The 12,800-nt window shown below is 45.6% G+C and overlaps 1 protein-coding gene across 1 annotated transcript; it reads left to right on the top strand.

Moving 5' to 3' along the window:
- The first annotated feature begins 260 nt into the window (after positions 1 to 260).
- LOC119935112 (keratin, type I cytoskeletal 24-like) lies at positions 261 to 5,232 on the top strand. Its single transcript, XM_038754752.1, has 8 exons — positions 261 to 857; positions 1,174 to 1,256; positions 2,244 to 2,400; positions 2,537 to 2,698; positions 2,808 to 2,933; positions 3,244 to 3,461; positions 4,879 to 4,985; positions 5,186 to 5,232. The coding sequence occupies exons 1-8, from the start codon at positions 261 to 263 to the stop codon at positions 5,191 to 5,193; spliced, it is 1,458 nt and encodes a 485-aa protein (XP_038610680.1). The 3' UTR covers positions 5,194 to 5,232.
- The last annotated feature ends 7,568 nt before the right edge of the window (positions 5,233 to 12,800 follow it).

Raw genomic sequence — 12,800 nt, 5'->3', positions numbered from 1 at the left:
AGGATTAGCATGAAGCAATTTTCACTCCACCCAACCTTTATCCGACCTTTTCCAATAGGGAAATTGGCCCAATAGGGAGGGGTTACTTAACAAGAATTAACCCATCATGGATTAGAGAAGAAAAACTATCATGATGAAGCGAAATGAATAGTAGGAACACCCTGAAAAGCGGTATAAAAAGACCGAAGAGCCTCCAGATCGAGACACTCTTCATCCTCACTCTTTTCCTGTGGGACAAGATCAACTGCAGCTGAAGCATCATGTCTTGCCTCGCTAGATCTGCCGGCCGGTCCGGAGGGAGTGGATCCGTCCGAGTGTCCGCCGGAGGAAGCAGTTTCAGCAGCGGAAGCCGTTGCGGCATCGGGGGAGGCTCGGCCTACGGGGCCGGAGGAGCCGGCAGCTGTAGGATGGGTGGGGGAGCAGGTGGCGGATTCGGAGGAAGCTTCGGCGGTGGATGCGGGAGCTCGGTCGTAGGAGGTTACGGAGGTGCTGGGGCAGGATTCGGCGGAGGTTACGGCGCTGGAGCCAGTGGAGGATTTCATATGTATGGCGGTGGTGTCGGTGGCGGTGCCGGTGGTGGTTTCGGCGGCGGTACTGGTTTCGGTGGCGGTGCTGGTTTTGGTGGTGGTCTTGGGGATGGCGGCCTTTTCTCTGGAGGCGAAAAGCAAACCATGCAGAACCTCAACGACCGCCTGGCGAGCTACCTGGACAAGGTGCGAGCTCTGGAGGAGGCCAATACCGACCTGGAGGTCAAAATCAAGGAGTGGTACGAGAAATTCGGCCCCAGATCCAGGGATCCTGGATCTGGCCGTGACTACAGCAAGTATTACCCCATCATCGATGATCTGCGGAAGAAGGTAAGAAATCACGTGTTCCGATTCCTTCTTTTGAGTTTTTCGTTCAGCTAATTCAAACAGAGCAGGGAAAAATCTGCTTCTCTGTGAAGATCTTGGGCCAGTAAACTGTTGTTTCAAATATCCAAAACTCTAATTGCATTTTAACTGAAAGAAACCCTGATGATATAATATCTGAACTGTTGTTAGATCCACTTGGAAATTGCCTCAAACAAAACGTTGGTCTTCAAACACTTTTTCCTCTCTGCAAACGGAACTGATCAGTGGCAGGGTCTATAGATGCATTGATCCTTTCTTTCTGAACCTTTGCATTTCCTAGATCATCGCAGCAACTATTGACAATGCCAGCATCGTCTCCCCGATTGACAATGCCAGGCTGGCTGCTGAGGACTTCAGGCTGAAGTAAGTTCTCCTGGAGTCATTTTATTCCAAAAATGTCCGAGTAAGATGGGATCCAACCCTTTATCCGCTCATTTACTCTTCCTCAAAAAGGACGAGGAGAGAGTTTATCCAGAGCCAAAGCCCAAATATTATCTGTAGAATCAGTGGAAGATGTTTCGTAAAGCCTGAGTTGAGAATATGTGTTCAAATAATGTACACATCCAAAAAAAAATAGATTTATGGTCTTCCTGGCAGTAAAAGGTGATCATTATAGAATAATGTTCACATCTCCACCGTGAAACTGAGAAGGGAGCTTCTGGAACCATCTCTCCTTTACCTCACCCTATCGTGTTCACGGTATAATTATGGTATTTATTAAGCATTTATGGAGTGTCAATCACTGGAATAACCACAGTGCTCATGATTTCTGGGGAAGCACTGAGCTTGAACCCTGAGGAACAGCATTAGGGAGTACCGGGGGCCACTCTTGCAGCCCAGAATTATTGGGGATTTTCCTACTCCCTATTGTGGTATTTCTGGAGTGCTCAAAAGGAATGGGGAACTAGGACCCCTCTATCACAGAAGGCAGAAGGGAGAGCAAGGTCCCAGATCTATAGGAGTCAAAGCCCGGGGAGTGAGATGGAACCCAAAGCACGATGAAATCCAAAAGTGAGCTTTGGAGCCGAGCCCTTGAACAGGGAGGGGGAAATAATCCCAGAAGCAGAGGGTTTAAGCTACTTGATGCCGTTTTATTCCAGTGTCAAAACTGCATTTAAAGCTGAAAACAAAAAGGGGAGGAATGCTGATTTTCTATGTCCGGCAGAATTCTTTGACAGGGGGTTTGCGAGTCAAGGAAGGTTTGCGATCTTTGCTTTTTAGCATGTGCAAAAAGGATGCCACTCAGCTTGAACCCCTTCACACAAGGTGGATATCGGAGAATTGTAAACGGGTCTTTTTAGAGCAATCCCAAGTGGTGATTCTCAAGCCACATTCGCATAAATCTTTCAGGTATGAGAATGAGGCATATCTTCGCCACTCGGTCGAGGCTGATATCAATGGCCTGCATAAGGTTCTGGATGATCTGAAACTGAGCACATCTGACCTGAAGATGCAGTTCGAAAGCCTTACTGAAGAGCTGGCCTTCCTCAAGAAGAACCACGAAGAGGTAGGGGCACTGAATAAGACTTTCCAACTTGTCCTCCCCCGAGATTTCCTTTTTATATCCTCTTGCCCCTCTACTGCGAGCTGCTGCAGCTGAGAAATTTCACTATCAACGTTCCTGTTGGTTTCTCTTCCCCCAGGAAATGAAGGGCATGCAGGGAACCACGGCTGGGGACGTGACCGTGGAGATGAACGCCGCTCCGGGAACCGACCTGACCAAGATGCTCAACGACATGCGTGCCCAATACGAAGCTCTCGCTGAGCAGAATCGCAAAGAAGCCGAAGACCAGTTCAATAAGCAGGTTAATCATTTCTCCAAGATGAGTCACTGCAGAACACTGCAAAACCAAACTAACTTGCCCCTCTCCTGCCTCGTGGTGTTTCATTCACAGTTCTCTGATCTTGTTTCAGAGCGCTTCGCTGCACGCCCAGATCTCCACGGATGCCGGGGCAACCAGCTCGGCCAAGAATGAGATAACGGAACTGAAACGCACCCTCCAGGGCCTACAGATTGAACTCCAGTCCCTCCTGTCCATGGTGGGTCAAGGCCCAAACTCAATTGGCCCCTCTAAATCCCTGAAACACTTTCATGCACATTCCTTGTGACTTAAGAAACTCTCAAGGTGTCACACTGAAATGTAGGTGAGAAATAGGTTTGTGCCACAAAATATGAGCAATTAAAGGAAGCCACCAAATAGAAGTCCTAAAGCCGGGAGAAAATAACTTCCTGCAAAATATGTGGCCAAGTCGATAAAAGTTGGGAGGGAAGACTTTGCCGCCACTAAAATCCACCACTTATGCCCCAGACTCCTGTCCTTGTGTTAACCGTTTCTTCACTTCTTTGCAGCAAAGCTCCCTGGAGAGCACCTTGGCGGACACAGAATCCAGCTACGTTATGCAGCTCTCCCAGATTCAGCAGCAGATCAGCAGTCTGGAGGAGCAGATCTGCCAGATCCGAGGCGAGACCGAATGCCAGAACTCTGAGTACGAACAGCTCCTGGACATCAAGACCCGCCTGGAGAAGGAGATCGAGACCTACCGCCGCCTTCTCGATGGAGAGGCAGGGTGAGTGAAAGAGTGAATTTTCTTCATTTGGAGAGCTCATAAAGGGGTGAGTTTCTGAAAACGTGAAACAAAAAGATGTAGACTGCATTTATGAAACGAGAGTTGATTTTCTAAGTAATTACTAGGGTGTGCCCAGGCTTAAGATATTGTAAGCATTATTCAAATGCCTCGCGAATTTTATTTTTGATATTTTTGCCCTTCTCTATCTGATTTTGAAGAAAGTAAATCAGATCCTGGCAGTAGAAGCCCTGTTTAAGCCTTCCCTTCTGCACTTGAGCCTGTATCCCTTCAGCAGTTTGATATTCACTCCACCCCCAGCCCCACAGCACTTCTGTACGAGTCCACCTGTAATTCAGTTTCTCTCTCCCCCTCTAGTCTATTAAGCTCCTTGTGGGCAATGATCATGTCTACTTACTCTATGGTATTGTACTCTCCCAAGCACTTAATACAGTACTCTGTGCACAGTGAGAATTCAATAAATATCATTTTGGGGGGTATTTGTTAACCACTTACTTTATGTCAGGTACTATTCCAAGTGCTGGGGCAGTTACAAGCTAATCAGGCTGGACACAGTCACCGTCTTACACGGGGCTCACAGTCTAAGTAGGAGGGAGAACTCGTATTGAATTCTCCTTATTGCAGTTGAAGAAACTGAGGCACAGAGAAGTGACTTGCCCAAGGTTCCACAGGAAGCAAATAGCAGAGGCAGAATTAGAACCCAGGTCCTCTGGCTTCTAGGCCTGTGCTTTATCCACCAAGCCCCGATCAGTCAGTGATTGACTGATTAATTGAATAGATGTATTTATGCACTCCTACCAAAGTCAGGCATCTTAATCAATCACTTTCTGGCATCTGAGCACTTACTGTGAGCTGCACATTTTTACTAAATGTTTGGGAGAGTTTAATAGTTAGAAGATACGATCTTTGCCTTCAAGAAAGTTACATTCTAGCAGGGGAGGTGGATGCAAAATAATTTTCAGATGAGGAAGAAGAGAATGGAAATTTGGATATATGGGTGAGGAAAGTGACTGAGTAGCAGGGTATGTAAGCTTAGTTGCAGATAAGTGCTACAGTAAGAGCCTAAATTCAGAGATGGTGCAGAGGTGCTGGAGTTGGTCCCTGGGGTAAGCGCTTAGTACAGTGCTCTGCACATCGTAAGCACTCAATAAATACGACTGAATGAATGAATGAATGGAGGCTACGACCTGGGAAGAAGGATTAACCACTCCTGAAGGAGGTGGGATTTCAGAAAGGCTCTGGAAATGAGAGAGCCGTGGTCTGGGGAAAATCTGATGATCCTTGCTCCAGGTGATGGGGAGAGTTTGAAATCCACCCCCTCCCACCCTCCCTCCCCAACTCCTTTCACCACAGAGAAACATTGAAGTATCATCACTTTTGTTTCTTTCCTTTTTTACAGTGGCTCTGGGGGCGTAGCTTCTGGCATGGGTATGACCTCAGTCACAGGCTCGAGGAGTTCTGGAGGTGTGGACGTACGACGGGGAAGCAGCACAGTACAATTAAGAGGTAGCTAAGATTTGGTTTCCCTTATCAGTGCTCGCTTGCATTTTTCAGAGAATTCCATTTTTCTATATAAAATTAAATTGGGTGGCCATCTCTCCAGCCCTGCCGAAGTTTTCTGAGACTGGGGTTGAAACTGAGATTTAGCATCTTGAGTGCTTCTCGGTCTGAGATTCTGAAATTCTTGCTTTTTCATTTTTTTACAGAGAAGTAAAACCAGCATAATCAGGGCAAGGATGGGAGAATTAACGGCTGGCAAGGTTGTCTCCTCATAAATCAGCGATATGAGGTTAAAGTTAAGCAAACAAGACTACGATAACCCGGCAGAGTGTTCAGCACAGAGCTGTCAACTGAAGAATCCCCCCAAACAGAGGAGTGCGCCAATTCTCCCTGCCTTAAAAGAATAGCTTTTCGGTGTCTGTTGGAGCTGCTCATTTTTCCTCTCATTCTTTCTGTCTCCATACCTATCATTCAATAAACCTTTAGCTGTTGCAAGTGAACTAATTTTGTCGTTTTGGTTTTGAGGCAAATGAAACACTTTAAATCTTACTCACCCACCTCTGCCACCTAATCCAATTACTTGTTACAGTCATTTGAGGCCTTTCCCTAGGCCCTGCCTCCAACTTTCTGAACCCTTCTGATGCCTTTTTCACATCCTTTTTCTCCTTCCCCATCCCTACACTACTTCTCAGGGCCCTCAATATCCATGTAAACGTTCCTGACGACCCTTACAGCCACCAGTTTCCTCTTATTCCTGCTTCACCCCACCTCTCTCACTAATTTAGACACACGCTTGATCTCATTATGTCTAAGCACAGTACGATCTCTAAATTCAGCAACCCTGAAATCCCACTCTCCAATGACAACCTCCTCAACTGCCTTCTCTACCACACAACCCCTTCCCAAGAGAATTGTTCGGCCTCCCACCCCCACAGAGACATCTATCTCTTGGGCCCCTCCAATTATCCCAAATCATCAGACTCCCTTTGGTCTCCCTACTCAAACTACCACCTTTTGACTCACAAATCCACGCCCTCGACTCCGCCCTCTCCACTGCACTCGATTCCTTTCATCCTTCTCCCTCCATCATCTCCTACCAACAACCTTCAGCCCTGGATCACCTGTTCAGTAGAGTTCATCCACTCTTGTGCTACCTACGCAGAGCGTTGCTGGAGGGAATCCAAACATCAGGCCAACCTTGTCTACCTCAAACTCTTCCTCAACTGCAATACAGTGCTCTGCACATAGTAAGCACTCAATAAATATGATTGAATGAATGAATGAACTCTGCCCTCTCCTCAGCCCAGCAACAATACTTCTCCAACCTTACTGATGACCATGCCCATTGCCTGCACCTATTTCTCACTTTTAACTCCCTCCTTAGACACCGCTCCACCAGCCTCCTCCATCTCCCACCCCAGTGACCTTGCCGTCTATTTCATCAAGAAAATTGAAACCATCGGGAGTGAATTCCCTAAGCTCTCCCCCACACCTCTCCAGTCTTCCTGCTCCCTCATCGACTCTCTAATCTGTCCAGCCATGTCTCTAGAAAATAACTCTGGCCTCTTTTCACAACCCCACCCCTTCTACCTCCAACCCCATCCCTTCTCATTTTATTCAAGCACTCAATCCCCTCCCTTTTTCCCTCACTGACCACCATCTTCAACTACCCCCTCTCCAATGGCTCCTTCCCCACTGCTTTCAAACATGCCCACATTTCCCCTAGATTGTAAATTCTTTGTAGGCAGGGAACATGTCTACCAAATCTGTTACTCTCCCAATGGCTTAGTAAAGTTCTCTGCCGACAGTAAGTACTCCATAAATACCATTAATTGATTGATTGATCTCTTATCCTAAAAAAACTCCCTTATCCTCACGGCACTCTCCAGTTATCACCCCATTTCCCTCCTTTCACTCCTTCCCTAACTCCTCTAAAAAGGGTGGTTACACCCAATGCCTCCTCTTCCTCTCCTCCAACTCTCTCCTTGACCCCCTAAGACATGACTAACAACCCCTCCACTCCACAGAAACTGCACCCTTCAAGGTCTCCAAATGACCCCTTCTTACCAAATTCAATGGGCCCTAATCCATCCTAATCCTCCTCAACCTTTCAGCTGCTTTCAACACTATAAGACCACCCCTTCTCCTGGAAACACTATCTAACTTGGTTTCACTAATACTGTCCTCTTCTGGTTTTCCCTGTATCTCTGGACACTCCTTCTTAGTCTCTTTAGCTAGCCCCTCCTGTGTCTCCCACCCCCTTACAGTGGGGTCCCTCAAGGCTCAGTTCTGGGTCCCTTTCTATTCTCCATTTGCACCCACTCCCTTGGAGAACTCATGTGTTCCATGGCTTTTACTACTATCTCCACATGGCTGATCCCCAAATCTACCTCTCCAGCCCCAGCCCTCTCTCCTCTGTAGTATCGCATTTCCTCCTATCTTCAGGACATCTCTAGTGAACGTCCTGCCAACACCTCAAATTTAACGTGTCCAAAACAGAACTCCCCATCTTCCTACTCCAGCCCTCTCCTCCCATCAACTTTCCCATCACTGTAGACAACACCGCCAAACTCCCTATGAGTCCCCGACCTTGGCATTATCCTCAATTCATTGTTCAAATTCAACCTGCATTTGCAGTCAAATATCAAATCCTGAGGGTTCTACCTACTAGTAGTAGTAATAATAATAATAATGGCATTTATTAAATGCTTACTATGTGCAAAACACTGTTCTAAGCGCTGGGGAGGTTACAAGATGATCAGGTTGTCCCACGGGGGGCTCACAGTCAATCCCATTTTGCAGATGAGGTAACCGAGGCACAGAGAAGCTAAATGACTTGCCCAAAGTCACACAGTGACAATTGGCGGAGCCAGGATTTGAACCTATGACCACTGACTGCGAAGCCCGTGCTCTTTCCACGGAGCCACACTGTTTCTCTAGTAGTAGCTCTAATACTAATATTCTTACCCTATTGAGTCCTTAATGTGTATATAGCACTGTATTAACTGCTGGGGAAAAAACACACAGGAGGGGATTGGATGTGCCCCCGTCCCTTGTGGGGGACTCAGAATCTAAGTGAAAAGAAGGGACTTGAGACAAATACATGAGGAATGATGAAACATTAAAACACAACACAGACAAATAAACAAAAAAAATGAAATCAGTAGAGTACCGTGATTAGAGGAACAGAATTACAGGCTTTTCAGAGCTCAGAGTTCAGGGCACCCCCATTGCTAGAGCAACCAATCCATCCCCTCCTCACCATAAAAACTGCTACCACACTGACCCAAGCACTTATCATAACCTGACTCGACTTCTCCATCAGACTCCTCACTGACCTCCTTGGCTTCTCCCACTCCAACCTTCCAATCTTCCTTGGCTGTCTATTCCACCCCCGCACATGGTTAATTAATAAATCAATCACATTTACTGAGTTCTGTACTTAGCGCTTGGAAGAATACAATATAACAGAGTTGGTAGATACGGTCCCTGCCCACAACAAGTTTACAGTCTCGAAGGTTCTGCCTTATGTCCAACAGACACCTGCTTTAAATTGGGTCCATCTCCTTCTGTTTGGTAATAATAATAATAATGATGGTATTTGTTAAGCGTTTACTATGTGCAAAGCTCTGGGGAGGTTACAAGGTGATCAGGTTGTCCCATGGGGGGCTCACAGTTTTAATCCCCATTTTACAGATGAGGTAACTGAGGCACAGAGAAGTGAAGTGACTTGCCCAAAGTCACACAGCTGACAGTTGGCGGAACCGGGATTTGAACCCATGACCTCTGACTCCAAAGCCCTTGCTCTTTTCACTGAGCCACGCTGCTTCTCCATGTTCTCCATGGTACTCAGTGGACATGGAGAACAGCAATACCCTCCCCTCAAGAACTAACTGGTAATCCAAACTGGGCATGATACTCTAACAAGGATCTGATCAACACAGGACAGAGCAGAATCACCGTTTTCAAGTTCTTACATAGCATTGTCCCATTGATAAATACAAAAAAAACCCCACAAAAGAAACAATGGCGTATGTTAAGCATTTACTTCATGCCAAGTGCTGTACTAAGCACTGGGGTAAATACAAGATAATCAGATGGGACACAGTCTCTGTCCCTCATTGGCTTCAGTCTACGTAGGAATACCAAAACCATGAGCCCATTGTTGGGTAGGGACCGTCTCTATATGTTTCCAACTTGTACTTCCCAAGCGCTTAGTACAGTGTTCTGCACACAGTAAGCGCTCAATAAATACGATTGAATGAATGAATGAATGAATGAATGAGCAGGGCTTCTAGTATTTGGACAAATGACTCTCACATCAACAATCCCATTTAATGTTAGATTCACACCTACTACAGTGCTCTGCAAACAGTCTGACGATAATGATGATGATGATTATCATAATGACACTACATTATGACTCACATTAGGCTCATAATTGACTCCAACCCCCATGTACGCATGATGGTGACGATGATAAAGACGTTAACAATGACAAAACTCTGAACTGACCTTCATAGCTTCCCTTCTGGTTTCTGAAACTAGGAGTACATAGAGCTTAAGATACACAATTCAAATATGCATTCATTCATTCATTTAGTCATACTTATTGAGCGCTTACTGTGTGCAGAGCACTTGGAAAGTATAATTTAGCAACAAATAAAGACAATCCCTGCCCAACAATGAGCTCACAGTCTAGACGGGGGGCGGCAGATATCAAAACAAATAAACAGGCATCAGTAGCATGAATATAAATGAATAGAATTAGAAATATATACACACCAGTAATAAAATTAATAGAATACACAAGTGCTGTGGGACGGAGAGGGTGAGGGGGAAGGGAGGAGGAGCAGAGGAAAAGGGGGGCTTAGTCTGGGAAGGCCTCCTGGAGGAGGTGAGCTTTCAGTAAGGCTTTGAAGGGGGGAAGTGTGCTAGTTTGGAGGATGTGAGGAGGGAGGGCATCCCATGCCAAAGGTAGGGTCAGAGTCGACGGCGGGACAGGCGAGACCAAGATACAAGGAGAGGTTTAGCACCAGAGGAGCAGAGTGTGCAGGTTGGGCCATAGAAGGCGAGGAGGGAGGTGAGGTGAGGATGGAGAGCTTTGAAGCCAATAGTGAGGAGTTTTTGCTTGATACAGAGGTTGCTAGGCAACCACTGGAGATTTTTGAGGAGGAGGGGTGACATGACCAGAGCATTTCTGTAGAAAGATAACCCAGGCAGCAGAGTGAAGTATAGACTGAAGTGGGGAGAGACAGGAGTCCGGGAGATCAGAAAAACTCTAACCCCTTATATTCCTGAATTAAGGTTTCATTTTCAAAAGGTTTACAATCAGTGTACGGAATGCTCATCTTGAGTCAAACCTCAAAAATGAAACACAAAATCTGAAGTCTTCCTTGCAAAGAAAACTAAACTTCAATTTTTACTGCCTTTTTAAAGACCCCTTGCCCACTATCTGCATAATACTAAACTCCTGGAAATCGGATTCTCATCTGAGGCTCTGCTAGTTCCCATTGGGATTAAAACCTATGATTTAAGGAATTATGACTCCATACTTTACCTGACAAACACCATTCCTCGCTCACCCATTCAACCACAAACATATCGCTGTCCTTTGTACCAAAAGACGAGTTGATTCACTATGTGCATTTCAGAGTAAAGTTGGCCATACCAGAGTCTGATCAATACTCTCTTTCACCAGTTTTCATGCAAAAACTGCCTTGTTTGGCTGGAATTTCTTCAACTCCAATACCCAGCCCTGTCTAACAGACTGCCTCTTGGACTCAAATTTCAAAGTCACTCCATTCTTAAGCGCTGTTCAAAAAGTCAGTCTGTACAACACTTCTACCTCCATCCACTTATCTTCACCGCATCCCCCTGCTTGACCTTATTTTCGCCCACCTTATCAGTATCTACTGAGCACCTTTACGTCAAAACCCCAACTTGTTTCCAAGTGGGAATTGTAAAGAAACGTTCAGATTTGTCCCTCACACTCAAGAAACTTATAATTTGAAAGAGAATAAACATTAACGCCTGAACTTTCATTTACACAAAAAAGTGCAAGTATCATAGGCATAAAACTTTGAGTATTGAGAGACAGATAACTATCCATAAGATTGACAAAAACCCAGATAATACTGGGGCAGCCAGAGTTCGACTAGGGAGTCATTCTTCCAGGAAGGCTCATGGAGATGCAACCTCATTGGAATTTAAAAGAGGAAATGGATCGGGATAGAATTGGGATTGGGGCTGAGATAGGATTGGGATAGTGAGGTGGGCATAGCAGGAAAGAGAAAAGAAACAGGCGACCATTTGGAGGCACTTAGAGAAGCAGCATGGCCTAGTGAACAGACAATGGACCTGGGAATCAGAAGGACGTGGGTTCTAATCCTGACTCGGCCACTTGCCTGACATGTGACCCTGGGCAAGTCACTTAACTTCTCTGTCTTCAGTTTCCTCATCTGTAAAATGAAGATTAACACTGTGAACCCCACGCGGGACAGGGACTGAGCCCAACCTGATTAGTTTGTAGCTACCTCAGTGCGTAGTACAGTGCCTGGCACATAGTAAGCACTTAACAAATACTATTTAAAAAGAGTTGTATGGGGGAGCAGTAAGCAGATTTGGATAGAGTAGAAAGCACAGGATGGAGGGTGGGAACGCGATGAGGCCAATTAACTGAGAATTTTTAGTCTGATGTGAGAGGACAAGAGGAGTCAGTGTAGGCTTTTAAATAGACAGAAGACATGAATAAGATTCTTGTGGGTAGGGAACATACTATTCATTCATTCATTCATTCATTCATTCAATCGTATTTATTGAGCACTTACTGTGTGCAGAGCACTGTACTAAGCGCTTGGGAAGTACAAGCAGGCAACATATAGAGATGGTCCCTACCCAACAACGGGCTCACAGTTTAGAAGAGGGAGATGGACAACAAAACAAAACATGTGAACAGGTGTCATCAGAATAAATAGAAGTAAAGCGAGATGCACATCATTAACAAAATAAAATAAATAGAATAGTAAATATGTACAAGTAAAATAAATAGAGTAATATATAAATCTATCAACTCCGTTGAATTGTACTATCCCAACCACTTGGTACAGTGCTCCAGCATGGCTTAGCGGAAAGAGCCCAGGCTTGGGAGTCAGAGGTCGTCAGTTCTAATCCCGACTCCGCCGCTTGTCAGCTGAGTGACTTTGGGCAAGTCACTTTCATTCATTCATTCATTCAATATTATTTATTGAGCACTTACTGTGTGCAGAGCACTGTACTAAGCGTTTGGGAAGTACACGTTGGCAACATATAGAGATGGTCCCTACCCAACAGTGGGCTCACAGTCTAGAAGGGGGAGACAGACAACAAAACAAAACGTATTAACAAAATAAAATAAATAGAATAAATATGTACAAGTAAAATAAATAGAGTAATAAATATGTACAAACATATACACATATATACAGGTGCTGTGGGGAGGGGAAGGAGGTAAGGTGGGGGAGATTGATTGGTAGCCACTGGAGATTTTCGAGGAGGGGAGTAACATGCCCAGAGCCTTTCTGCACAAAGATGATCTGGGCAGCGGCGTGAAGTATAGACTGAAATGGGGAGAGACAGGAGGATGGGAGATCAGAAAGGAGGCTGATGCAGTAATCCAGTGGGGATAGGATGAGAGTCGGGATAGGACTTTACTTCTCTGTGCCTCAGTTCCCTCATCTGTAAAATAGGGATTAAAACTGTGAGCCCCACGTGGGACGTCCTGATAGCCTTGTATCTACCCCAGTGCTTAGAACGGTGCTTGGCACACAGTAAGTGCTTAAC

This window comes from Tachyglossus aculeatus, chromosome 11 (genome assembly GCF_015852505.1).
Source record: "Tachyglossus aculeatus isolate mTacAcu1 chromosome 11, mTacAcu1.pri, whole genome shotgun sequence".
In the NCBI taxonomy this organism is placed as follows: domain Eukaryota; kingdom Metazoa; phylum Chordata; class Mammalia; order Monotremata; family Tachyglossidae; genus Tachyglossus; species Tachyglossus aculeatus.
The sequence above is the reverse complement of the archived record's forward strand: the minus strand, read 5'-3'. Positions and strand labels throughout refer to the sequence as shown.